This window comes from Rhopalosiphum maidis, chromosome 3, assembly GCF_003676215.2.
Source record: "Rhopalosiphum maidis isolate BTI-1 chromosome 3, ASM367621v3, whole genome shotgun sequence".
Lineage (NCBI taxonomy): Eukaryota > Metazoa > Arthropoda > Insecta > Hemiptera > Aphididae > Rhopalosiphum > Rhopalosiphum maidis.
Window position 1 is genome coordinate 53,679,081 of NC_040879.1, and position 27,490 is coordinate 53,706,570.

Consider the following 27,490-nt stretch of genomic DNA (forward strand, 5'->3'; position numbering starts at 1 on the left):
AGTTTCTCTACATTCTCGGATGATATTAATTTCATTACACGAGAAAGTGAATTGAGTTCTTAAATAACTTATACATCATATATTTTTATTATTAGAAACATTTACGGCAAGCTTTTTTATTTTTTTGTTATTGATGCCTTTCTTTTTTACTGATTTGTTAATTTTAAGGTTTTGCGTGGAATCTTTATCTTTTTCATTTACTTGAATAAAAATACGAAAAATAATTATCAGTAATAACATTAAACAATTTTCTATTTAATCTAACGATGCTAACTTGATTGGTGAGCATTTGTTTTTTACTACTTTCAACTAATATTACTAGCTGATATTAACTTATAAGTCAATGCTAACATTTCGCTGAATTCTGTGAATAAATCCACGGTATAAATATCTTAAAATTAATATGAGTATTTTGAAAACTTCACCGTGCATACATTTCTAATAAATTAATATACGCAGGGAATGAGTAATGACAAAAAGTTTCAAGACCTTACGAATAATAATTTCACTCACATCATGATCAGTTATGAAAACTTTGTATAAAAATAATGCATAATTTACTGAGATCAAAAGTCAATAAAAATTAATATAATGTCAAACTTGTGCAATTAATATGATTTTGTGAAGATAATAATATTATAGTTAATTAGTCCCTACTTCGTTTATATCTGTTCCGCAATTTTAATATTTAATGATAACTAATATACCTATCATCATTGATTTAATATTATATTTGTAAATTAAATCAATGCCAATATCTATATTTTATACCTAGAAATATCGAAGATGTTAAAAACTAAAAAGCCATTAATAATTCCAGATTACGTGCAATTTAATAAAAAATATTTGTATGGTTATTGGTTGGACAGTGATTATATTTAATTTTTTTTTTTTGTAAAACGATAGAAACAGTAATAGTGGTATTACGAAGAATGAAATAAGATTTTTTTTTTATTATATTATTAATTCTAATAAAATATTTTTAATACAATATTATCAGTGATATGATATTTACGATATTTTACAAACGAATTGATATTAGGTATATATAATACCTAAAATATACCTAATAACATCATTTTATTTATATATTTTAGTAATTAGTTTGGATATTCCATATTTTTAAGTGACGAGAGAAATTGTAAATATATCGATACATATATAAACATATTATACGTGAGAGTAATACAAATATATAATATAGTATAGTATTACTATTAAGTATTAGTAAGAGTTTTTAAAAAAAAAAGTTTCCTAAATTAAGTTTCAAAATTATGAATTTAAAGTTAAAATTAAACTTAGAGTGAGTAGACACTAACAAAAATGCCTTTCAATAATTTTAAACACGTACCTATATATAATTAACAATGCTCATTCTGGAATATTAATATTACGGGTGAAGTGGGAAATCTGAGTGTTCTTTACATTTAACCAAAAATTATCAACACAAAAATAAGCGAATTTCGCATAATGGTAGGTATACTTATAATTGAAGAATATATTTCTGTGGTTTTATTTAAGAGTAATGCGCGTACAATGTATATACATGCGTATTGCGTTTTTAATGTGCAAAAACTTTAAATGCACACTTTGTTTTATTTTTAACCTTACAACATGCATGTAATTAATAATCATAATATATACAAATTATGCATATAAAGCTACTTAACAATTATTTGATAAAAGTTTAAAATAAAAGACAATATTGTGTATTAACACAACGTAATACATTTAAGATTAAATTTTGTATACTTTCACATATCATGGTTTCTAGATACTATAATATTATGGTAGTGAGCACTAAATCTATTAAAAGATTATTCGTTTGTATAATATAATAAACATTAAAACATATTATATTATTTTTATTTTTTACCGATTCAGCATCAACTACATTGTTATTAGCTTACAATTATTAGATGTGTACTTAGATAATTAAGCTCTATGGAGTGATATTTATATTCAATTTAAATTATATTAAGTTGTAATATTCGATTTTTTTCAAAAAAGTAAATAATTTTTAAAACATATTATTATGTTGTAATAAATATTAAAAAAAAAAATTCTTAATTTAAAATTGTATTAAATATTTTTTTATAATTATTGACTGTAATAATACATATTAAATGCTAAAATTGAGGTAATTGAAACTAATACTATATATACAACAAAATAATATAATAATAATATATGCTACTTAGTATATTATATTATACTTATTATAATATATGATATAGGTATCAAATTATAAAACAACTCGGTTCGCCAAGATTCTCAATCTCCATTTTTCCTGTTATACAAAATGTATCCAAAATTTAAATTTTTAGAATTTTTAAGTTTAATCATATTTTAAATATTTTCTTTACTGTTTAAATAGTATGAGAACTGATCTTTTTTACTTTAAATTGTTAAGGAGATGATTTTTTCAAAATTTGAAAGTTTTAAAATTATAATTCAAAAAAGATGTTTCTGAGTTATTAAATTTTATGTGCAGTAGTCCTTAAAGACGATTTTATAAAAAAATAAAGAATAAATATGAATTAAATTTTTTGACTCAGATAAAAAATAATAGATTATTAATAGAAATTAATATTAATACTAAATCTATTATAAAGTATAAAGTAATAAAGTAATAAAGTATAGACTTATCATCCTTATTTCTTAGTATGGAAAGGTAAATAAATCAATAACTACTCATTCAAATTTAAATTTATACCTATTCATCATTATTCTCCAAAAAAATTATCGGCTTAACAATTTGTGATTTTCATTTGAAAATATAAAGTAAGGTATTGTTACTGGACAATCATTTAATGCTTAAAATCTAAATAATTGAAAATACGGTCGTTAACCTTAGTTAAAAATTCCCAAAATCAGAATTTGAATAAACTGTAAAAAATAGGATTACTTTGCGAATCACTCTGCTGCGTATAATATTATTTAATTTTAACTTTGTAAGAACTAAAAGGATATTAAAAAAATATTATTTTTAATTTATCATATGCCTACCTAAATGTATAAATCAATGTACTTGGTGGCATACAAGTAAGCTCAGTTATTGTGTAAGTAATACGTTAATATGATTGGATATAATATTACCACCCACATATGAGTATGCATGACGTAATAAGGCTGAGGATAAATCTATGTACCATATAGAATGCGTATTACAAAATTGACATAATATAATATATTTAAATAAAATGATGTTTTCTGTTTGCTCCAAACTCAAAAATATCAAATAAATACAAATTTCATCAGCTAGAATATGGAGATACGGTATTAAAATATTAATTACTCAAAATTAAAATAATTGTTATAAATAAATAAAAAGTGTTCGAAGAAAACTTTTTTTAGAATTCAAATAGGGTTTAAACCTTTTCATTAGAATAAAAATCTTCCCAAATGCAAAAATCAATCTGCATATCACAGTTATAAGAATTTCAGTTTATAATTTGAATACTAGTAAAATATATTATACTGTAGCCTATAAGAGTAAAATATAGTCCAAACGCAATCCAAAAACGAACAAATAAATATCCAATAGTTGAAAAACAAATTACATCATTAACAACCCAGAAGCGCAAATAAATTTAAAAAAATTAAATTGTATTTTATTGAAATATTATAATCATTGTTAATTGACTTTTTACAGTAATATAAAAATGAGTTTAAAAAAAAATAGTTTTTAGTTTTTAGTTATTCTAAATTTATAAGTATAACAAATACCTGCAATATTATAATAAATACCTTAAAACAAAACTTAAAATATAAAGCTCATAGATTTTAAGTAGTCCAATCTATATTTTTTTTTTAAATTCGTAAAATACAATATAATAACACTAATCTTCAGACTTCAAATGAACTTCATCCTTCATCTCTGTTGTGCTTGAAGTATAAAAATAATATTTATTTGAAAATTTAACATAATGAGTGTCGAATTTTTAACTTAACTTATAGTGCAACGGCCAACGGGTACAATATTGTATTAGGTAATTTAATTTATTTTTGTGATTTTATTCTACTCTATCAAACTATTAAAGCGAAAAACGAATTTGTGCTTTTGGGTATCACCGATAAATATACATGGATAAAATATAAGTAATATGTATTCAATTCCATGTTCTAACACGTAACGACATAAATTTGATTCAAATAATTCTCAAAATATTACATCATTACTTATATATCTAAATATAAAAATAAATAAATTTAGAAAATACTTTAAATTAATTTAATATGTACCTAAATGCAATGTTGATCGTTATACGGTGTTTGAGGTTTAGTTATAAGTTAAAGATAAGACGTTTAAAACAAAAAATATGCACTTAATATGCCCTAAAACAAAATTGTTCACCCATATTACATTTAAAAAATTACATTTTTCTTTATTTTAATTATTTCATTTTTTTCAATTGTCTATGTTTTTATATGTACCTATAAAAAACAATAATACACCCAATATAGATCTAAAATAATCAGCTCACTGACCATTAAGATATAAATTATTTTCTATCGTCTTTAGATACAGTTTAATATGACTTTGACCTTGATTTTTGAAAAATATTTATAGTTTATAAACTATCAAAATATGCACTTAAAACTTTGATTATTTGATCACGAACGTTGTAAAATGAATTGTGTGCTTACTGAGTATACAATTAAGTTAACAAGAAAAAATACGCACATGCCCGAGAGTCCTTGCTTTAGTTTTTAACAATTACATATTATATAGTATTAATTGTCTATTAAATTTGTAGATCATTCAATCTGGAAATATTATAAATTAAATCTGGCAAGAAATATTATATTTTAAAATTCTTTGTAATCTAGTTTCATTTTTAAGAAAATCATTTCACTTATATATATATATATATATATATATATATATAAAATATAATTAACGATAATTTATATAATTACTATTCTCAAAAATGCACTTGTATGTTTATATAATTATAGTAGGTACATTTCAAAAAAAAAATAATTAAAATCGAATTAGTTATAGTAACGGGTACGCTAAATGTTTGAATATTTATGTAAAATTTGTTACATATTATGTAAAGCATAGCTACTTAGTAAAAAATACGCAGTAAATTTCACTATGTTTTGGATAATTCTTATTAAGCTTTGGAGTATTAAAAAAAACCGACTTCGCTTAGAATTTAAAATTGAAATAGTATATTATGATAAATGATTATCTTATTTTCCGTATTGTACCTAGTAAAAATACATGATATGTAATTTTTCATTTAAATAATATAAATGGAGTATTTGAAAATTTCATAAAATATAAAATGTGAAGTATTTAAAGTTACTTGAATTGACAAAAAAAAACTTACAAAAATGTTTAAATGATACAATATCATACAGAAATATAGAATATTTACTACAATAGAATTAAAATCTTTATTTCATTTTCATTTAATTTTATAATATCATCAATATTTGTAAAATTTAACATTTTTGTGAAATATTTCAGACTTTAAACATTAAATAAATAATGTACTATTATTATCTTTATTACTAAAGTATAGGGTTCGGAATTTGAGGTAATATAAATAATAGAAAAAGCACTTAAAATGTGAAAAAAGTTTTTCTTATTTTAAAAAAGTAATTAAACTGTATTAAGTTTCCAATTAAAAAACCTGTGAAAAAAAACTGTGTCTAAAATTTACCTACTTATCAATTTATTATGTGTCTACCAATTAAATGTGAAATTAAGTATATATAGGTACCTCTTTATATATATTGGCAATCTATCTTCAGAAAAATGTAGACGGTTCCGACTTAAAATATTCTTATACATTTAAAATGACCTTTGAACGACTACTTAAGTTAAAGGTGCGTATTTCATACATAAATAATTATCCAGATTATTAGTTTCCAAATATCTTCGAACTCTTAATGATTTGTACCATATAAATACGTATACAATTATAACTGTTATAATTTAACACATAAGATCAAAAAACTACGTTTAGGTATCCATCATTATAAAAGTTAGACGAAATACATTAGTGTACAAGAACTATCTTTCTATAATTTAAAAAAAAAAAGTATTATTAACAAGCATTATTTTCTAACAAACTAATGGTCTATAGATTAAAATACTGCAAGAATCCAATAGAGATAAATACCTACAATAGAAATTAAAATAGCTATAGATGCGATGACTAGAAAGCAGAACTTGGGTTGTTTATTTACCATGTATAGAACACGATAGTCGACCATATATACACGCAATATATATGGTATTCTATTTTCACCGTAATTGGCATTCAATTGATTGTTTTAGAAAGTGCAAGAATAAAGAACAAACAAATAAATTAATTAATAAACTATAACATTATATATTTTTTTGAAACTTATGGATTAAAATAAAGCGTATGTAATATAGATACATGCAAATGAATCATAAGATTTTATGCGGGGTGAGATGGGTGTGTCAGTGGGTGTGAGGGAGAGAACACGAATTTACAAAGTCTCTTCCATGGCGCAGGGGCCAGTGGTGCATATAAAACGCTTCACATAGTGCCGCTAGTGTCCTATTCTGTACTTGGCCATCACTACATACCGTCCCTTCTGAATAGTAAGTACACTGCATAAGTATTTTAATATTTTATTATTTTTAAAAAATATTTGTTTTTATTTTGTTCTGTGTAATCTATTATATTTTCTCTTTGTTAATATAATTGTTGTATATTTTGAAATTAATATTATTTAAGGTGAGAAATAATACAAACGATAATAATATTATTGTGCACATAATAAATTATATATTTTTCTATGTCAAGTATTATAGATTTAAATTTTAGATTTACATATTTTAAATCTATAACTAAAAATTATGACAGAGGTAACTATATTATAATACTATAATAATGCAATTTATTATAGTATAATATATATATAAATTATTAATATAGGCATTATTAGGATAAATTAATTATGTAGGTAGAATGTAAGGTATTTAACTTTTTATATATTAAAAAGTGTATACATAAATAATATTATAAATAAGTATTTCTAAAAATGTATTATAATATTAATATAGGTATAGTTTGTAATAGGCACTTAATAATGACAAGAACAATATAAATACGATCATTAAAATAAAATAAAAATCATTAAAACTAACAATTTCTAATGTTCAAATAAAAATGTATAGAAGTTTTTAAAATTGCAATAAAAACTAGTACGAGTATTAGTCACAATAATAAAAACTATATAAATTGTTATCTTTTGATTATTTAAAAATAGTAATACATATTTACTTTACAAATAATATAAAACACTTATAAAGTAGAAAGAGAAAGGGAATTATGTGCTATTTAGTTCTAAAATAATAATTTTATGATTATGCATCAACTAGAAAAAAACTGTCGAATAAGTCCTAAGTAGTTCAATCAAAACGATAAATATAATTAAATATGAAAATTAAGCAGAAAGAAAACAAGCATCTAGTTATACGATTTTATCATAATATTATGTTATAATAATCTTTTTTATAGTTTTGACTGTAATAACTTTTTTAATTATTATTTACAGTTAGAGAATATTAGATTAATTTAATTTACATTGCTTACAAATCGCCCATATAAAACTAAGGGGGGTTTTTTTTATCCCATTACTTATAAAATTGCAACATAAGACAAATAATTAATATGTTTTATTTTAAAAACTAATTTTTTTAACAAAATAAATTGAATGTAATTTTAAACTTTATATTATATTGTTAGAGTGTTGGACTCAATAAACTGAAATATAAAAAAAATCAATTTAAATAGTCAATGTTGTAATAAAAGGTTTTTTAACATAACATATTAATTTGAAAGACAAATAGTAGATGTTGTATACAGCTATAAAATATATTGTAATATAATCACAATACAAAAAAATTATACATCAATTTTGTTCTGATCACAATAAAAAAAAATTAAATTATTTTTCATAGTATTGATATATTATGATTTATTATAAAAATATCCATTATACGTTACCTAAATAGACACAATTATAATGCTCCAATAAAAATATGATTAAATAAAAATAATTTTTTTAATTATCAAGTATACAATATCCATTTTTTAAGTTAACCAAAATATTACATTAGTCAATTTATGTGAATTTGTTTAATTAAGAGTAAAAATATAAAGAAAATAATTAACTTTATAAAATAATTTTATTAAACTGTTAAAATAATATTAAACAATAATAAAAAAAAAACAAATGTCGGTTCCCTCGTGTAGTTAAAGTGATGATGATAATTTAAGTACAATGTGGTAAATTTGAATTTCCATTTTGTCAATAAATATAGATTAACATCGAGAGAACAGGGATTGGTTAGGGATTGTTGAAGTGTTAGACTGTAAAACAGATTACAGATATGGACACGTTCATAGGCTTGTTATGATAGGATTTATTAGTAGGCTTGTAAAGCCATTTTAATCGCTATAATTTTATTAGTATATTAATAACAATATTCAATAAATGATAAAGATACAATAAATAAAATAATTTTTCATGATTAATCAACATCATTAGTCATTTAGTCATTATAAAGTGTAAATGGTATATTTTTATAAAAAATATTTTTGTAATAATCTCCCAATAACGTAGAATACTATTAAAACATTTTTTATGTTCAATTAAAAAAAAAAAAATTAATGAAACTATGAATTTATTGTTAATATTGATATTAATTTAATCGCTATAACAAATTATTATTGTCGTTTTAATGAAAGTAAAATTATTGTTATAATATGCTTACGTTCTACGGTGTTTACATTATTAATTGTTAACGTCATTGTTGTCTATTATTAAATGTTTTTGAACTTATTATTTCTGCAAGTACAAATACAACAATCGTTTTGAAATAATCCATAACATATTATGAATATAAAATGTGGTTGTTCGCGTATCTCAATTATTTAAAGCTCAATGAATTCATACTGCATTTAAGGTTTTGTCATAATTATAAAATACAAATTGTATAAATTATATGTTATATTATACGCTATTATTTAGGTAACATAGTTTAATAAAAAGTGTATGGTGTTGGTATTTTATGTATTTATATTTTACAATGAGATAATTATATGTATTGGTATACAATTTTTTAATACATAAACATTATAATACCTATATTATTATTTCTAAAAAATACGTTCGTGTATTAAAGAACACAACAAAAGATTAAATTCAACCCTTTATTTATTATGATAGTCTAAAAGAAACTGTAACCGGAAACTTGTTTACCTTATAAATAACATGATAGCTTGAGATTTGAATCATTTATTACCAAATATCAAGCTCTAAAGATATGCTATTAGCGGGAATAGAAATAATTTACAAGGGTCTATGCGTCTATTGAGTGGGTGCAAAATTATGCTTTAACTAATAAGCTAGTTGTATTCATATTGAATACTTACTTTTATACAACTTATTCATATTTCGTATGAGATACATAATTTTATTAAAACACGCTTTGAAAAAATAAATAATTCTATAAATCTATATCTTTTGATTTTTTAATTCAGACTAATAGTGCTATACGTATATCATAATTTATTTTAATAGGTCGCAATTAAAGAAAATTTTTAAGTGATGATAACTTGTTAGTTGAATTTTAATAATAATATAATTCTTTTCATATATACATAATCTAAAACAAAAATTATTTTTATAATTGTATGCAATATTTTTTTTCTTAATATTGAATTAAATATAATAAATAAACTCTAAATTTCTAAAAAAAAAATTATTTATTTAATTTATAATAAACTAAAACAATAACTATTCAAACTTTAAAAAAAGTCTAATAATGTTATACAAGTGACATTAAGGTTAGGTATCACACGTCTTAAAAATACATATAGGTATTTAATTTGATAAAAAATGCTTAATTTATATTAATCCATTTCAATGTCTATACATAATTAAGTTATTTATATAGGTGTGGTATCTACATAAGATAATTATACACACAAATGTAGTTAGTTATTATAGATCTAAATTAAGATTGTTTTTAGATTCATTATCCCAACAAAACATAAAAAAAAAGGAAAATTCTTGCTATGTGATAAATTTATATTATCAATTTACAAAAAAAAAAAAAAAATACCAGTGAATAGAATTGTCATTGTTATAAATTAAAGTATTATTTAATACTTAGTGCTTATTTTCGTAAATTTTAATACCAATATTTATATTGGTATTAAACCAATTTTATAATTGTAAATATTTAAAATAATAAATAGATTTGATTCATTCTACAGTAGTGAAATAAAAGTTTTATAACAATAATAATGGACTTCAGTAATATATAATAAACATTTTATAAATTCTTTTAGAGACTAATACTGTATTGAATACACACAGGCCACAGGCTGTATTTATTTTCATCAATGAAATGATTAATTTAATTTCATATAGTTTTTTAGAACTATAATTTTACCTATTTATTATAAATAATCAAAAAGTAATTTCGAATAATTTTTTTTTTTTTTTTTATTAAAAATTAATTTATTGATAACTAGAGTTATTATTCAATTAACACGGTGAAGCTTTGTGTACTTTTATAATAATATACTAAAATACGTTTAAGTTAATATTTTAATTATTTTAATATTAAGCAGATAAGATAATTAAAAAGGTAATACAATAATTGCGTGTGATAAAAATATTAACTTAATAAAAAAAACATAGTTTTTTATTTTTTTTAAAGTTCTCTAAATGTCATAAAATAATCCAGTAAAATATCTTATAAAAATATTTCTTCTTTTAGTTTGAAGAATTTCAGATTTACAATTAAATAAAAAATGTATGGCTTTATATTCCAATTACCTCCCTTCTTTTAACTTAGACAAATTATTCTAGAATACCTATATTTATTATGAAAATATTTAAAGATTTTCGAAAAAAATTAAATTGAGCATAGAAATTCAATTATACGCATAACTTATGTATAGAATTCGTTTTTTTCTTTATAAGCTATAACACACCTTCAAACTTAGGTATGTATCTACCTAATACAGTAATATCTATAATTAAATGGTACCAAAAGAAACTTTTATCATATTCAAATTTACTATACTATATTTAGCTATAGCCAAACGTAATATGCTCGTAATAGTGGAAATGTTTATTTAAAAAAATAAATTAGTTTTCAATTTTAGTACGATTGTGTTATTTGTGACTTTTATATCAATATTACATAATTAAATTTCGTTTAACTGTAGTTCATATATTTTTATGTTTCATAAACTTATAAACTATGCGAACTGATAATTTCAAAATGCATTTCAATAATATTACCATAGGCATAACATTATTTTTTGGATTTAAATGTTTTAAAGAAATGGTATTTATTTTATAAAAACAAGGAAAAATTACAGAGTAGTTTGTTATTATATAATATATATACAAAATAATGCTTATAAATATTTTGAAATATAACTCTATTGTCTATTTACATTAAAACTATTATACGAATCTATCATGAGTAAGGCTGGGATTTCGATGCACTTTGCATTTTTTTCTGAAGCTTTCTGTAGGATGCTCATTTGGTTACAAATATGTTTTAGGTATCTTTAAGTTGGAATAATAAATTTTATTTTGCATTATTTATACATTTTTTGACAAAAAAAAAGTCATTTTTGCATTTTTTTGATTTTTAAAGACATTAAAATTCCAGCCCTAATCATGAGTATTATGACTTATGAGTAATGTGTAAAAGAATCGATCTAATTATAAACAAATTCAAAGACAGTTGACTAAAATAATATTAAGAAGAAACAAATAAGGGGTGAGTCTCGTCGTTGTACAAATCTGATACCTACATATTAATATATTATAATATTAATAATATATAGCAGTTAATAACTTAAATATTAATACGATATTAGATACTGCAGATGAAGCGTGTAATGGTATGTAGTATAAATTATTTAATAAAATACAATATATACAACTAATTTAAATATTTCGAAAGTTAAATAGTTAATATTAAATTAAATAAATAATAACAAAACGTTTCAAGTCCCTATGAATAATATTTTTTGAAATACTTACCTCAAATTAATTGAAATTGTTATTTTTTGTTTAAATAGATATGCAGTTTCTACAAAATATGAATTTAAATTAAAATAACATTAAAAAAAAAACTGCGTATGTATTTTCACTATGTAACTATGATTACATTTTCAAATTTCAAATATTAAAATTAAAAATTGTATGAATTTTAAACTAAAAATTAATTTGCAAATTAGGTTATAGAATTCATGTACTTCTAAATAAAAATTGTATTGGTATAATATTATCATACATAAATTGAAAAAATATTAAAAAAAGTTCAAAATTGTAAATGATTTATAATAGTGATTATATTACAAAATATTTATACTAAAAGATGTTAATATAAATACAGTCAAGTTGTGGTAAGTTGAAGTTAAAGAAAGATAAACTCGGTTCGAGATATGTATTATTCAAGATATCTAACTCAATAATTTATATCTTTAGGGGAATAAAAAAAAAAAATTCAAGTTATTATGACTCGACTGTATTTTGCGAAAATTTCAAGTATTTTAAGTATCTATAGTTATGTATTCTTTTAAATTACAGCAATAAACTGAAATTGATTTACTCTTGTACTAGTTTTACGTTTTTATTTTTTTCTATAAATTAAAAAAAATTCTGTAGATTTTTAGATTCAGAACGGAGCCCGATTAATCAATTATTGATATTACAATTATTCCTTTGTTTTTATCTATGTATTTTTGGTTTATTTTATCTGTCTTTGCTTTTAGAAGCACTAAAAAATACTTCAATATTGAATTTCTAAACAGAATTTTAACGCAAAAACAGCGAGTTTTAGATTTTGTTATTTTTTTTTTAATTAATAAACGAATAACTGCAGATACTACTTACTCCACAATAAGTATTAGTTTGATTATCTAATGTAAGGCTCTTAATAATTTTTTCTTATAAAAAATCTTAAAAATACGTAGTAACGGTTTTTGTTATATGCTTTTAAAGTTTAATTTTTTTTTTTTTTTAAATCAAGAAAATTTTAAATTCATTTTATTGTTAAAAATGTATAATATTTTTAATTTTAATAGCTGATGATTAAATATTTATGTAAGATATTTCATGAGTAGTTCTTAGTGAATTCCAAACATCTTGAAATGTTTAAGTAGGATTTATTATAATAGATGTTTTATGTAAAATATATTTATATATTAATATATTATTGTTTAAATTTAGTTATCTTGTTGTCATTCAAAAATATAAAATATTATTCATAAGTATTATATTTTATATGCAATAATTTATTATTGAATTAAAACTTAATTTATCTATAACGATAATCTACTCGATGATGAAATTACTACATTCTATACCTGCTGTACAAATGTATAACGTAACCGTTGCTGACTGCCCAATTTTTCCCACTTCATTATTTTTAACCCTTCAAAGTAGATATAATTTTCTGGAAACCACTCTAAAAGTTAAAAATTGAAGTAATATTTTCAAAATACACTAAAATTCATTATATGATTAAATTTTTCAAAGTTAATATTTATTTATAAACATGTTATTTTTAAATATACCTTAAGCCAGTCGTTCTTAATTTTTTACGCAGCATTAAATCTTACAAAAAAATATTTAGAATAAAAAATACAATACCTAAATTGAATTTATTATAATAATATAAGTAATAAAAAACTTTTTTTTCGTGTTGTACATTAATTTAAAACTTTAGAGATTGCAACCCCACACAGGTTGATAATATTCAATTAAATAAAAATGTCTCATAATTTAGTTTTGTTAATGTAAGAACCAATTTAGGGATTAGAAGAAAACAGTCTTAGTTTAATTTTAATTTTAATTAAAATTTAGTGTATTCTAATTTCTAGGCATACATACCTATAATGGCCATTGATCTATATGATATTTGTACACATCATAAATATTATTCTACTTTATATCATTATTATAAACAACAATGCTCACAGAGTTTTTTTGTATTGTATCACATATTTTTTAGTTTGAAATGAACGTCAGTATTTAATAAAGTAATAGTATTATAATTTAAAAACAAGATATTATCATATACTATATACTACAATATCTTTAGCTTAGTACAATTAGCTTAATTTCAGGAAATTTGTAGTTATAATTTGCGGGATGTGATTAATTTGATCAGACCTCTTTTTTTTTACTTGAGTGAAGGTAGCTACACCGATTCCATCACAAAGGGCAACGCAAATAATTAACCAATGATTCCCTTCAGTTACAGCTTTAAGTAAACTCGAGCTCGATAATATATTGATTAATTTTTGAATATAAAAAAAAAAAAAAAATTACAACTAAATGAACTAGAAAAGTTCTAGAAAATAAAACTTTACAAACAAAAATTACATATCGTGATTTCATCAATCATTTTTAAAGTGACGTAATATAAACTATCAATAATATAATATAGATACAGTTTTATTATATTTGTATAGCTATTTTTTTTTTTGTTCAGCACAAAAGAAAACCGAGAAATTTCACAGAAAATTATAAATTGGGGAATATTTGCTGTATACAATATATTCCATTTAAATAGAATAAATAGATAATAATTTTTAGTACTTACAACTAGAGATTATTTAGCATTTTGATAAAATAATTTATGTAAAATTTATATTGATACTATTATTTATATATTTTATTTTAGTTATATTAAGATTTATATAATTTTTTTCAAAACTAGTACATTCATTGCTCCGCTTAAAATCTAAAATTAAACATATATTATTATTTATACTTTATAATAATATTTTGATTTTAATGTTTAGATGACCTACTTGACTTATTTATTTTATAGGTTATCAATATATTAGGTATTATTGTTTATTCGTACATGTATTATATTATAAATATTATAATAATTGCTTTATTTAGTTTTTATATTAAAGTTTATTTTGTATATATCTTCGTGAGTACTTGATTATTTAAAAAAATTCAAAACTATAGTTGATAATACAAAGAAAAATTATAAAATTTCAATAGTACACATAAAATAAAACATTTTGTTAAATATTAACTCATTTTTAATTAATTAATAAATTTAAATAGTAACCAGGGTGACCACAGAGACAGCCGTTAGGGATAAAACATTATTTAATGAAATTAAACAATAAACAAAGCTACATGTAAGAAATTAACGATTAAAATTGACTAGTTGGAAGGGAGGGCCGCGTATTTGGGAAACTACGTTTTTATACAATTTTTATAGAAAGTTAAAAACTTGAATATTTAATACAAGGTTATTCATAATTTGTTCTTAGAGCAACAATTAATAATTAAAAATCCATAAGTACTCGCGATTTTTTTTTTTTATGACAACATTGTTAATATCACACTAATTGAAAGTTATTGCTGTAAATTAGAATTCATAAGATGTTTGCTATTAATACCAAAGGCTTAAAAATAAAATACAAGTTTTCAAGATTTTTCATAAGTTTATTATACTAGAATACATTTTTAGAAAAAATTCAGACTAAAACCTCGTTCATTTTTTATGAGCGTTTGAAGTTTATATCTTGACAATATTGTATATTCAAATGTAAAATAACGATTTCTCCTTAAAATCTCTATTCTCAATCGTTTTTCAAACTCAATAACTAATTATTGAATTCAAATTTAACACTTCTGTTAAACTTTTACATAATAATCATTTATATTCAATTAAAATCAACATGAATATTAAGATTTTCATTCGATTGTTGAGATGAAATTATATTTCGGCCTTTAAACCGTTACATTATTCAATTGTTGTCATTCGAGAGATTGTTCTTGCATAAACTCGACATCCTTGTAATTATGATGACACCGTACACCTAATAATAGGTAGGCTTTTTGTGAACTGTATCTTTTAATAGAAAATAGGTCACAACCCTACAGGTATTACAAAAATATCGACTTATTGGGTTCATCGTCACAATTCGAGCTATTATTTGTTGATGTATTCGTATCTTTAATGAGATCACTATTTATAATAAATCTAGTTTTCGACCCAACATTTTTTTTTTGGAGTTCTACTACCAACTGATTAATTACTTGAAATATGAAATTATGTATTAAATGTTTTATAGTTATATTATACATAAGCAGTGGTGCCCAATACATTTTTGACATTATTCAGTACTAACAATATATAATTTTATAGTCAACCATTCCCCAAAATCTAAATTTCGTAACCTTTTTTTAGTCAATTTTGTTGTTGCGTCGATTGATTAATAATTAAATTAATAAATGTTTATTGTGTAAAATAAAGTAAGTCTCGTCATATTAAGTTCTATGCCTTTATTGTTTATAATATAATTTATTAGTCAACTGATTGTATTAGTAGTTAAAGTAATAAGCACCTACCTATATTGATATTAATTATTAGTTACTTCAACTTTTGATTTACTTTTAATATAGTTACTATTGTATATTTTTTTTACATGGAATTGTGTTCCATAAATTTTACTGGAATCTTAAAAAATAATCTCTCAACCTCATTCAATAATGATTGAATTTGTAGATTTAAACATAATCAAATTTATTACATTATACCTAACAGATACATGACACCATCTATAATATTATAGTATTGTCACGTGAATAAACATAATAAGTATGATATTAATTATTGATTTAACACTACGTGTAATGAAAATGTAAGAACTTGATTTTTAAAGTTGGATATGGTTTTTAGACACGTATCGTCTGTAAAATATTGACTTTGAAACCAGCGATGTGGGTTGTATACGTCTTATAAATGAAAATCCAATTATTTAACTGAAAAGATGATTATCGCTTTAATTTATGCTGTTCACGAATTATTTTTCAGCTATATAATCAAAGTGGACGGTGTAAATATATCATAATATATGTATCATTGTATCCTTTTGAACAAAATTAAAACCTGAATTATAACAGGTAATAATAATAATAATGTTATATGCATATAATAGTTTACTATAAATATATGCAAAATATTTTATAACTAGTCATTTATATCCTATATAGCCATACAGTACCGTTCAATGGGATGTGAGTGGGTTGCCTGACAACCTCAACTGAGAAATTCTAATATTACATGGTCGGAAATTATATAGCTATTTTTTAAATTCAGTTCCTTAAACAAATTTAATATAATAATTATAATTGTCAAAATTAAAATTTTGACAATTTAGGCTTTAGTTAACAATATTATTAATATTAATATTAATATAAGATGAAAAAATAATATTCAAAGCTTTTATATATCATAAAGAAAAAAATATTAGACATATTCTGCAGTATTGATCAAGGTTGATTTCTATGCATTTCTATATTTTTACTATATCTACTATAAATTAGCCATATACATAAAATTTTCAAAATTGATTTCAATAATTTGTTTTTTTTAATGTTTTTTATCGTATTACAATGGTTTAATGTTATAATTTCAGTATTTTTAATTATGAAAAACGTACAAATAATTACAAATAATTTTTATAAGAATATGAACAATTTGTAAAGCGGTTAACAAAGAAAAATTCATTACCATTTTCACCACGAAAAAAAAACAATTATTATTTATTTATAATAAAAATTTGGTCAACGATTTTATGCTCTTTACCATATTATTCAATTTATTGTTATTGAGATGGCCCTAACCCCATAATACTTTATTAAAACAAACTATTTCATTTACTATAAATGAATTAATATAAATTATAATGTTTTTATCATAATTTTTTTTTTTACAATGTGACTGTAGCTTATTATTTAGAAATTAATTCTAAAATGTATACATGACAGATAATATAACGATAATGATAAATTAATAAATGCATAACTATATCATCAATTTTTTGGGACGGCTGTAGTAGCTTTTATATTTTTTCTTTATTAATTCGTTATTAATAAATATAATTTACATTAATATTGTTCATATACCTAATTGGGTATTTAAAAGAACAACATTTTTAAATAAAAAATTTTGTACAAAATTTATTTATAAGTTAGTAGTTAGGTACACCATGAAGGAGTTATTTAACTACCCATTAGTGACACTAACTTTGAATTTTTTTTTTTGTGGTTAACGGTTTTGTTATATTATATTTTATATTTAAGTTAATTTATATTATTAAAATAAACTTTAATAAATATTTTTAGTATAACAAAACATAGTGGATAGTGTTATCCTTTTTAGTCTTCATAGAGGGTTTGCTGAAGAATTTCACACCATGGTACTAAGGTAGTGTTAAGATGGAAAGATAATTTATTGGAGGATTATTACGATTATAAGATGCCTATGAAAACATGTATAAAGAAGAAAATTTATGCTTCTTCTTAAATAGTTTACATAACAATATAATTACGAAGAGTTTGGTTGGATATAAATAACTGCGTGTTGGATACTCATCGGTGTGAAAACTGAAAAGCATGAATTCTATTTAAGTATGATTTTTTCGATTCACAATCAATAAATTTAATATGTATTTCAAACTATAATATACCTATTACTAATATAATGAAGATAACTCTTAAAAATGGTTTTGCAGCATACTCTTTTTTAGCCTTAACTTTGCTTTAATAAAATTATATATTCAATATCATTTGGTCATTTTCTATAAATATTTGAAGGCTTTGCCTTCAATTTAAATTATCCACTCAGTTGCAACAACGGGTATAGTATTATTAATTAATTTATTGATGGTAATTAACCATATTAAATAATTTTACGTACATATTATATATTACGTACCATAATTATTAATATTCCTTTAATTAAAAACCAATATTTAATGCAATTCGACAACGACAATATGTTAAATCATAATAGAATAAATCTGTGATCAAATTAAATGTTTTGTTGTAAATATAAGAATTTTTTATTAAAACTATAAGAATTTAAATATTTAACCAATTCTTTTGGTTTGAAAATTTTTGACACATTACAAACGCACTCGGAATTTAATAGAAATAAAAAATACAATTAATTATTTAACTTTTATTATTTCTATTATTTTTTAGTGGTAAATTCGTTATATACAAAATTCATGTAGAAGCTGTCTACTTGTCTCAGTGATTTTAATAATAATGTTGCCACTTTGACAAGTATTCTAGCTCTTACTTATTTAAAAAAAAAACTTCAATACTAAATATAATTTGTCATTAAAATTTTAAGTTCTTAAAAATAAATAAAATCTGTGAAAATATGTAGAAATTCACAGCAATATAATTTAATTTGATAATATATCTTCTGATTACACCTACCGAGCTAAGTTTAAAGAACAGTGATATCATTATTATTAACTTATCAGCATTTATCGATATTATTATTACGTAAAAATGCTTTATGAATCGAGATTAACTGATCAATATTTACCAATAATAGCTGTAATAGCTATCAATCTATTATAGGTATATTACTGAATTTCCAAAATATTTAATACTTAGTTACCATGATTTCAATTGGATAATATAGCAAATACCATGTGTACTTTTGTCTTTTAACGAGTTTTTTCCTTTAAAAATAAATAGGTTTATTTTTTATAAACCAACTTATTTAATGAAAACTAATTAAACTTCAAAGTGATTAACTTATAAACAAGAGAAACTATAATATATTAATATGTATAACGGATATAGGTAGTAGTAATATATTTACTAACTTAAGTTTTTAATTATATTAAAATAGGTTTAAGATGAACATAATACTTATATGACATTTTCTAAAACTAATGATTAAGACTTTACTCGTATACATATTGTAAACTATAGGGTATTACTTTGATAATCATAATAATTTTTTTTTACCTGTATGTATCTTACTGTCTCTATACTTACGACTATTTGCTATCTTTTACATAAGATATTTTAAATTATAATAAGCCATTACCTTTGTTTCCACTTCAATTCATGCCCATATATTTAAATATTTAGTTAATAGAATATTACTTTTAGGTAAGTACTTAAATGGAATAAAGTTAATGCACTTTTTTTAAAAAGGTTAGTTGTTATAAGTAGGCAATCTATATCTATATCTAATGTTTACGGTTATGAGTTTTTGACTTATTAAGTTTATACATTGTATAGTTACATTTATTTATTAAATTGTAACCTGCGCCAATAAATTATAAGTTAAAATGTTTTAATATATGGTGAGATTGTTTATTAATAATAATCAATATTATCGTGCGATATGCATTGAATTTACGGAATTAGTCAATGGAACATAATATGTACCATTTGGTAACATATATTAGGTACTTAAGTACTTGTCATACCTATAATACAGGCTATGAATATTTTTGTAATAATAGTTTACCCTCAATTATCATTAACCTTATTTAGAGGCTTATTATAAAAATATTTTAAAAATATTTATTATATATTTACATTGTAAGCATGTATAAAATGTATAGAGATGTATTAACCTACCCGTTAATAACTTTTTCAAATTTACATTTTTTAAATAATATTATTACCAAAACTGTTATTTTTGTAAATTTTCTGTACAAATTGTTATAATTATTTTACTACTTAACAAGTACACGACATTATTAAACCAATAGCTCCTACTCTTTGCTCTGGATTAAAAATACTGTTTGTGATACATAATTATACATGTATTGATAATATTCTTTTATAATTTCAACAAAGTTTGAAATTTCTTGGATTAACAACATTGTTTTGTTTTCTTTGTAAATATATTTTTAAGTGATTTTGTTTTGGAATATTAATTGTATTAACACGTACTCTAAAAGGGCGTGTAGCCTGTTGCGTCTTACATGTATAAGACTATAATATATTGCGAATTTTGCATTTATGGAATTCGAATTCGTTACGTGTTGCTCAACTTATAATGAATAAATTAAATGGGTGATTATAAAATGTTCGTAGGTATTAACTACGTAAATTTTTTTATGTAAATAAAAAAAAATAATTTATTTAATTTTTATTTGAAATATTTCACGGTTTTAAAATGCACTATTCTATAGTTATTAAATCCTTATAACTATAGTTATGTATAGGTACTTGCTTGAATATTATGTAAAAATATAACTGTTTATGTTATTTTTTTTTAGAAAAAATTAAGTTACGTTGATAACATGACGACGAGTATAACAATAATGGTACTATGCATTCTTGGGTCAACATTGTTGTTAATAATGCCGGATAACACCACAGCATCAGATAAGTTCTTTCAGACCGGTGGCCGCTTTGGAAAAAGACACGGTGATCATATACCAGGTATAAACAGTTAATTAATATAGAAATAGGTATAAAAGTAGTATAATTTATAATAAATAATAATATATAAGCTAAGCATTAAAAATCAACATATGGTGTACGTGCACGACCTAAAATACAGAAAGCCTAGGTCAAAAGGTGGAAACAACATGTTTTTACCAATTCATATAAAGGCAAATGATTAGACTGTTCTAACCATCCGTCATTGATAGGAGTATAGGACCCTTATAAATACGGATAGAGCATTAGTGTAGCGTTAACCAGAAGGTAGTCAAAGTTCCCAACTTGTATCACCTTGAATGTAAAACTATTGCTCGTCGTGGACATTGGCAGAGCCCCATCACCGCGAGTGCATAGTCACTTCCAGACTTAGTAATTTTTAAATAGCAATAAGGTATATAAATTTGTTTTATTATTTTACATAGTAATAAATAGTCAAAACTATTTGTACGTTAAAATACAAGTTTACTATTTCTTAAACACCTACTTTCACGTCGCAACCTCAAGCCGAAAGAGACGCGTGCTACGTCGTTTAAATAAATAAAAAAAGCGATCATTACAATAGGTTCCTAAATACCTTTATGACGAATGCTAAAGTATAAACATAATAGTTAATTATGATGAATTTATGAATTGTATTCTTAGCGTGCGTTCAATCGATAATGAATAAAATTAGAAATGTATAAGGATTTTGTATTGAATGCTATGCTATATTTCTCATTTAAAATCAGTTTTAATTTATTTTGTTTAAAAATAAGACAATTTTAATACAATATTTTTTTATTATTAATAAATAATGTACTCTATTCCAATAAATTTGATCTAAAATACAAAAATTAACATGTTATCATCAGGGCCTGATTTAATAAAATTAGGGCCAAGTGCACAATTTTTTTGGGGCCCTCAAGTCAAAAAAATGTTCTAGAAAAATTCTACATAGAGAGGGGGGAAATGTTAATAATAAAAAAAATATTTATATGTTAAAAGTGTTAAATACCAAAATATCTATCTCAAAACTCATAAAATATTTGTACATTATTTCATGTACTATAAATACAATTTAGTTACTTGGTCTAGTAAATTAAGGACAATGAAAAGACAATACTAATTAAATAACATAACAAAATTATACTATATTAAAATATTAAAAATACTTAAGGATTTTATTGTATAAATTTAAATTAAAATAATTAATTTTCAGTCTTCCATAAAATTATAAAAATGGAAAATAATTTATTAATTTAGCAATTTATTTTATATAATTAAAATTAAATAAAAAATGACCAATTTCTATAATTTCTATTTTTATAACATTTTATCATAAAAGAGTTTAAATTAGTTATTAGGTATCAAATATTTCTGATGTTCAAACAATTTTCTATTGTTATTATTTTAATATTTTGTGATGGTAACTTATTAGCACTGGGGAATGCAATAGCAAAAATAACCAAAATTAAACTGAAAATTTAATGATAAGAATATACTAAAGTCTGAACATTGAAAGTTGGTATTACATTTTAGAAAATACATTTTTGTGGAATTAATTAAAAAATAATAATTTTCTACAACTTACAGAGCCCGGGGCCCCCCAGAAATTGATGGCTTCATCTAATAAGTGCCCCATCTGCACTTGTATAAATCAGAGCCGGGTCATCATGTTGACATTGCATTATCTTTTTAGTATTTACTATTCAAAAATCATAAATAACATTCTCATATAAATTAAATATTAAAACCAATAAAAAGAAAAAATAGCTCAATATGAAAACAACAGGTAGTTATTTTCCGACTACAAGATATGTACGAGCATATTATGTACAATGTTTAGTAATAATTGTATTGTGGTAAACCTTATACCTATAGGAATTAATTAAGTTCTATTTGATCCGATCTTTGACTGGAAATATGATATGATTTTGAGAACTTGGATTTGCGAACAGGGACTAGAAATTACCTTGGCCTGAAAGGACTAGGAAACTGTTTACACTTTTAGTAAGGACCAACATATGTGTAGTACGACACACTTTGTGTAATACGAAATTTTAAGTTACTCTAAATTACTTTCATGTTTAATATAATGCTATGTATAAGTATATCGAATAAATATATCATGAAATATATTTATGTTTAAAGAGGCGATTGACCATCTCCGTTCAGAATCGTGTTTAATATACAATAATATATCATTGAATTCAAATTTAACACACTTATAACAGTGACCCATTCGACACCTAATGTATAATAGAGCGGAATCCACTTGCCTACCTTATTATTATAATTTATGGGTATTTAATCATATTTAATTATACTTTTACAACAATATTTATTTCATAATTATTTATATTTTATATACAGAACGTCCCGCGAGGATTTACCATTGCGATATCTTCTGAAATAATAGAGATATCATAATTTTGATTATTTAATAAAATTCACAGGAATAGTAGTATCATTGTATCAAACATCTGGCCAGCGTGCTCATATGGCTGGTGAACGGGTTTCAGTGTGGCTCGCAATAAACGTCATATTTTATTTCTTCAACATTGTTAAATTTTTAAATAAAGTTAATAACCATTGTACAAAATATCAATATGTACATTTTTGTTATACCTAGTATTAAATACTGTTATATTATAATAATTATAATAATAATGTATTTTATTTACATTGAATTTAGTAAAAAAAGGTGTTTTGTCCGCCAACGTATAAATACGTAATAGTTAATATTTTACGGTTTGTTGGTAATTTGAGTATGTCATAGTCCACAATTTAAATACCTAATTTAATGTTTTGATATTATTATCTTGTCCCATTTTTTGGCAAGACATAAACATAATAATAATTTCGCAGTTTTTTCGAAACTAGAAAAAATATTAAAAACCAGGAAATTTATGAAATTAAAATGTTAAAACGTCAATATACCAGAAAAAAAAACTCTACAAAATGGCTATCTTCAATTTTTTTTTTAAGTAATTAAATAAAAAAATACGTTTTCACCAAAACATAAAAATAAATTAAAACATGAAATATTTGTAATTCTTGTCCCTGTGAATCTTATTAAAAAATCAGAATTATGATATCTCCATTATTTCAGTAGATGTCACAATGGGTAAATCCTCGCGGGACACCCTGTATAGTATATAATATGCTACGATATTGCCAAAATACAGCGGGAAATTTGCGTTTTTCCCAGTAATCCAAAGTTTGGTATAAATTATGTAGTACGAAAACATATTTATATTATTCTTTGACTTTTAGTATATAAGGGTTAGATTAGATATTTTGAGGACTAAAGACCGAAATGAGGTGTCTGTGAGAAAAAATACATTGCATTTTTCCTTGTCATCTATAATTTTGGAGATAATCGGTCGACGAAGTGGTGGGTGAAGACGTAGTTTCTACAATAATATGGTCAAGTAATTTCTTAGTAGCTTTCAGGAGATAGCTATATCCAGTATTTAAATTGGATATATAGCTGTAATAAGATTTGTTTTTAAAGTTTTTGAGTTTTATTTTTAGTTTAATGGTATGGTAGTTCAAAATACGTTTGTCATTGGGGCTGTGCTCTGAATGCCCTTAGCAATTGCAAAAAAACTCTGAAAAATATGTATTTAAAAAATGTATTTCATACAGTTTTAAAAGTTGTAGAATGTTATATGCTGTACAGTGATGATTCATTATTTTCAGAATGGTTAATACTTTTTCACTCAAATTGAAGTATTTCTATCACTTATTTAATTATTTAAAGATATAAAAATAGCAGTCGACGTGTATATTATATTATACATTTAAAAATATCTAACATTCAGACCATAGTATACTTATACCAACATGCTGGTTTATATTACAATAATAGATTTGGTAGAAAAAAATAGTTAAAAATGCTTTAAAACATCAAAAAATCACATTAATCTAATCAGTAACACCTAAGATACCTTTTTTTTTTACAAAGTTACGTTTAGTCTTTTTATTTTCTAAAAAAGCAAAAGCGTGACAAAAACATGACATGTGATGAATAAACATAATAGTTTCAACATATAAGGCTATACGCTCTTGCACTATTAGAAATATATTAAAACATTTTTATTTTTTATATAATTGGAATTATTTTTAGTATTTTATACATAGTTAGCTAAAGTAATATTTGATCATTATTAAAAAATTAACATTAATGTAATATATATTAATGCCTATTAAACTTTTTAGTTTATTATTATACTTATTTATAATATGTTTACTTTTTCAAGAATAAATGGAATCTATTATTATAATGATATTTTGATATTTTAAGATATTCGGTATACTACCATGGTAAAAACACGATCAGTGGACAATGTACCACCTAGGATAGAAAGAGGTTTTTACATATCAAGGTATGGTAAACGAAGTACTAACTCAATTACAGGTAAAATATTTTTATACATTTGTATGTATTTCTCAATTTATTATACCAATAAAATAATACTAATAAATATAAAAATTTACTAACTAATATTTATAAATATAAAATTATTTTACTTCATTTTAATTCAAAACGTATTAAAAATACACATAAATAAGTCTAACATCAAATCGTTAGTTAAAATTTGAATATTAAACTTAAAAAAAAAATCATTATTTTTTAAGAAAAATATTCATATTTCACTTTATTTATATCGATATAAATATTTAGTAGTTGAATATTTTACAAAATTTTAAATTTACACTATTAAGAAAATATAAACGTATTTTTTGTATTTGGTTTTATATATTATATATATGGTTTAGATTTTCAATTTTGAAAGTGATTTCTAGGTCATTTAATGTTTTTTAAGCATTTGAAATTCACAACTTTTTTATATTGTTTCGATTGGTATTGAATATATTTTTAATTATAAATTAAACAACTTTAATACAAAATACCTCACAATGTTATTCTTACTGTAATTGTTTAAATGATAATAAAAAAAAAAAAAAAATACAAACGCGAAAATTGTACTATTCAATTCTTAGAAAACACTTAACGGGTGCAGAAATTCAAATTTATTTACCTAGAGAAATTAATAATATCTTGAAATAATACACTTAAAAATACTCAAATATACACAATTATTTGTAAGAAATCTATAATTTTTAAAACTAAAACTTGGTTTATTTAATTTTTTTCAGATCCTTACTATTTTACACTTTGTTTGCCATCCTATGGTATATATTGTGATTTTACAGGATTACCTAATTTACTTCGTTGCAAAAGGTAAATATAATTAATTAATTTTGGTAAAATGTGTTTCATTAATGTAGGTACAACAATTTTTTTATTAAAACAGGATCCAACCTACAGCATGCTCGAATCTGAATTATGTCGATGATAAAACTCAGATGAAGCCCGACAACGACATAATCATTTAAAATTGTTAGTCATTTTCCTTAATAGCCTAGATTAAAATATATACATTTAATAATTGATCTGAATATTATTATGACTAGAATTTTAAGCAATTATAATAAAATTATTTTGTGAATTAATAACATTTCATTTTACTAGAATATTTTATGTTGTATTCATTTTTTTAGCGAGCCCTATTGGTCTTATAATTGAAAACATCATAAATACATAGATAAGGATTAGAACTTATAAATAGTAAAAAGTATCTCTTATAATAGTGTTAAAAATATTAATAATTATAAATTATTATGTATTCAAACATTTAATCGACATTGATGATTTGAAGTATAATATTAGGAACGTGGAGTACTGGAGTGGAAAATTCAAATTATTTCTAATAATATTAATTTTCATAAAAAGTTATTGTTAAAAAGATTGTCGAATTTAACAATTACAATCTGGATAGGATTTAATATAATTACACTTTATATTGTTGAAGTAGATATTCAAAATAGCATTTTATTTTGTAAATATATTACAAACAATTAAAATATACTTTTTTTTAACTCAAACAAAGTCAATAACCTGACATTGTCATAGGATCAGAATAGTGGCATATATCTTAAATATATATGTAATCTGTAATTTTTATTTATTTTTAAAAGTAATTAAAATACCTAAATTATATTTTTTAAGTGCCTATTTTTATTGTTTTTTTTTTTTTATATAATTTATAAGCAGCTCTGTCAATTTATTGATTAGTGATTAACTTACTGATATCTGATAACTTGGAAAAATATTAAACGACAATCAACTGTAAAAATAGCAAGATATTATAGA

The 27,490-nt window shown here is 22.3% G+C and overlaps 1 protein-coding gene across 2 annotated transcripts; it reads left to right on the forward strand.

Annotated features, from left to right (window-relative positions):
- Window positions 1–6,488: 6,488 nt before the first annotated feature.
- LOC113558912 lies at window positions 6,489–26,735 on the forward strand. 2 transcript variants are annotated; one of them, XM_026964494.1, is made up of 5 exons: window positions 6,489–6,592; window positions 21,120–21,285; window positions 25,577–25,690; window positions 26,434–26,518; window positions 26,592–26,673. In XM_026964494.1, exons 2-5 carry the CDS (start codon window positions 21,144–21,146, stop codon window positions 26,671–26,673), a joined length of 423 nt encoding a protein of 140 aa, XP_026820295.1. In that variant the 5' UTR covers window positions 6,489–6,592; window positions 21,120–21,143. The 2 variants fall into 2 exon arrangements, with proteins under 2 accessions (XP_026820295.1, XP_026820296.1); XM_026964495.1 differs by lacking the exon at window positions 6,489–6,592 and having other exon boundaries at window positions 21,144–21,285; window positions 26,592–26,735.
- The last annotated feature ends 755 nt before the right edge of the window (window positions 26,736–27,490 follow it).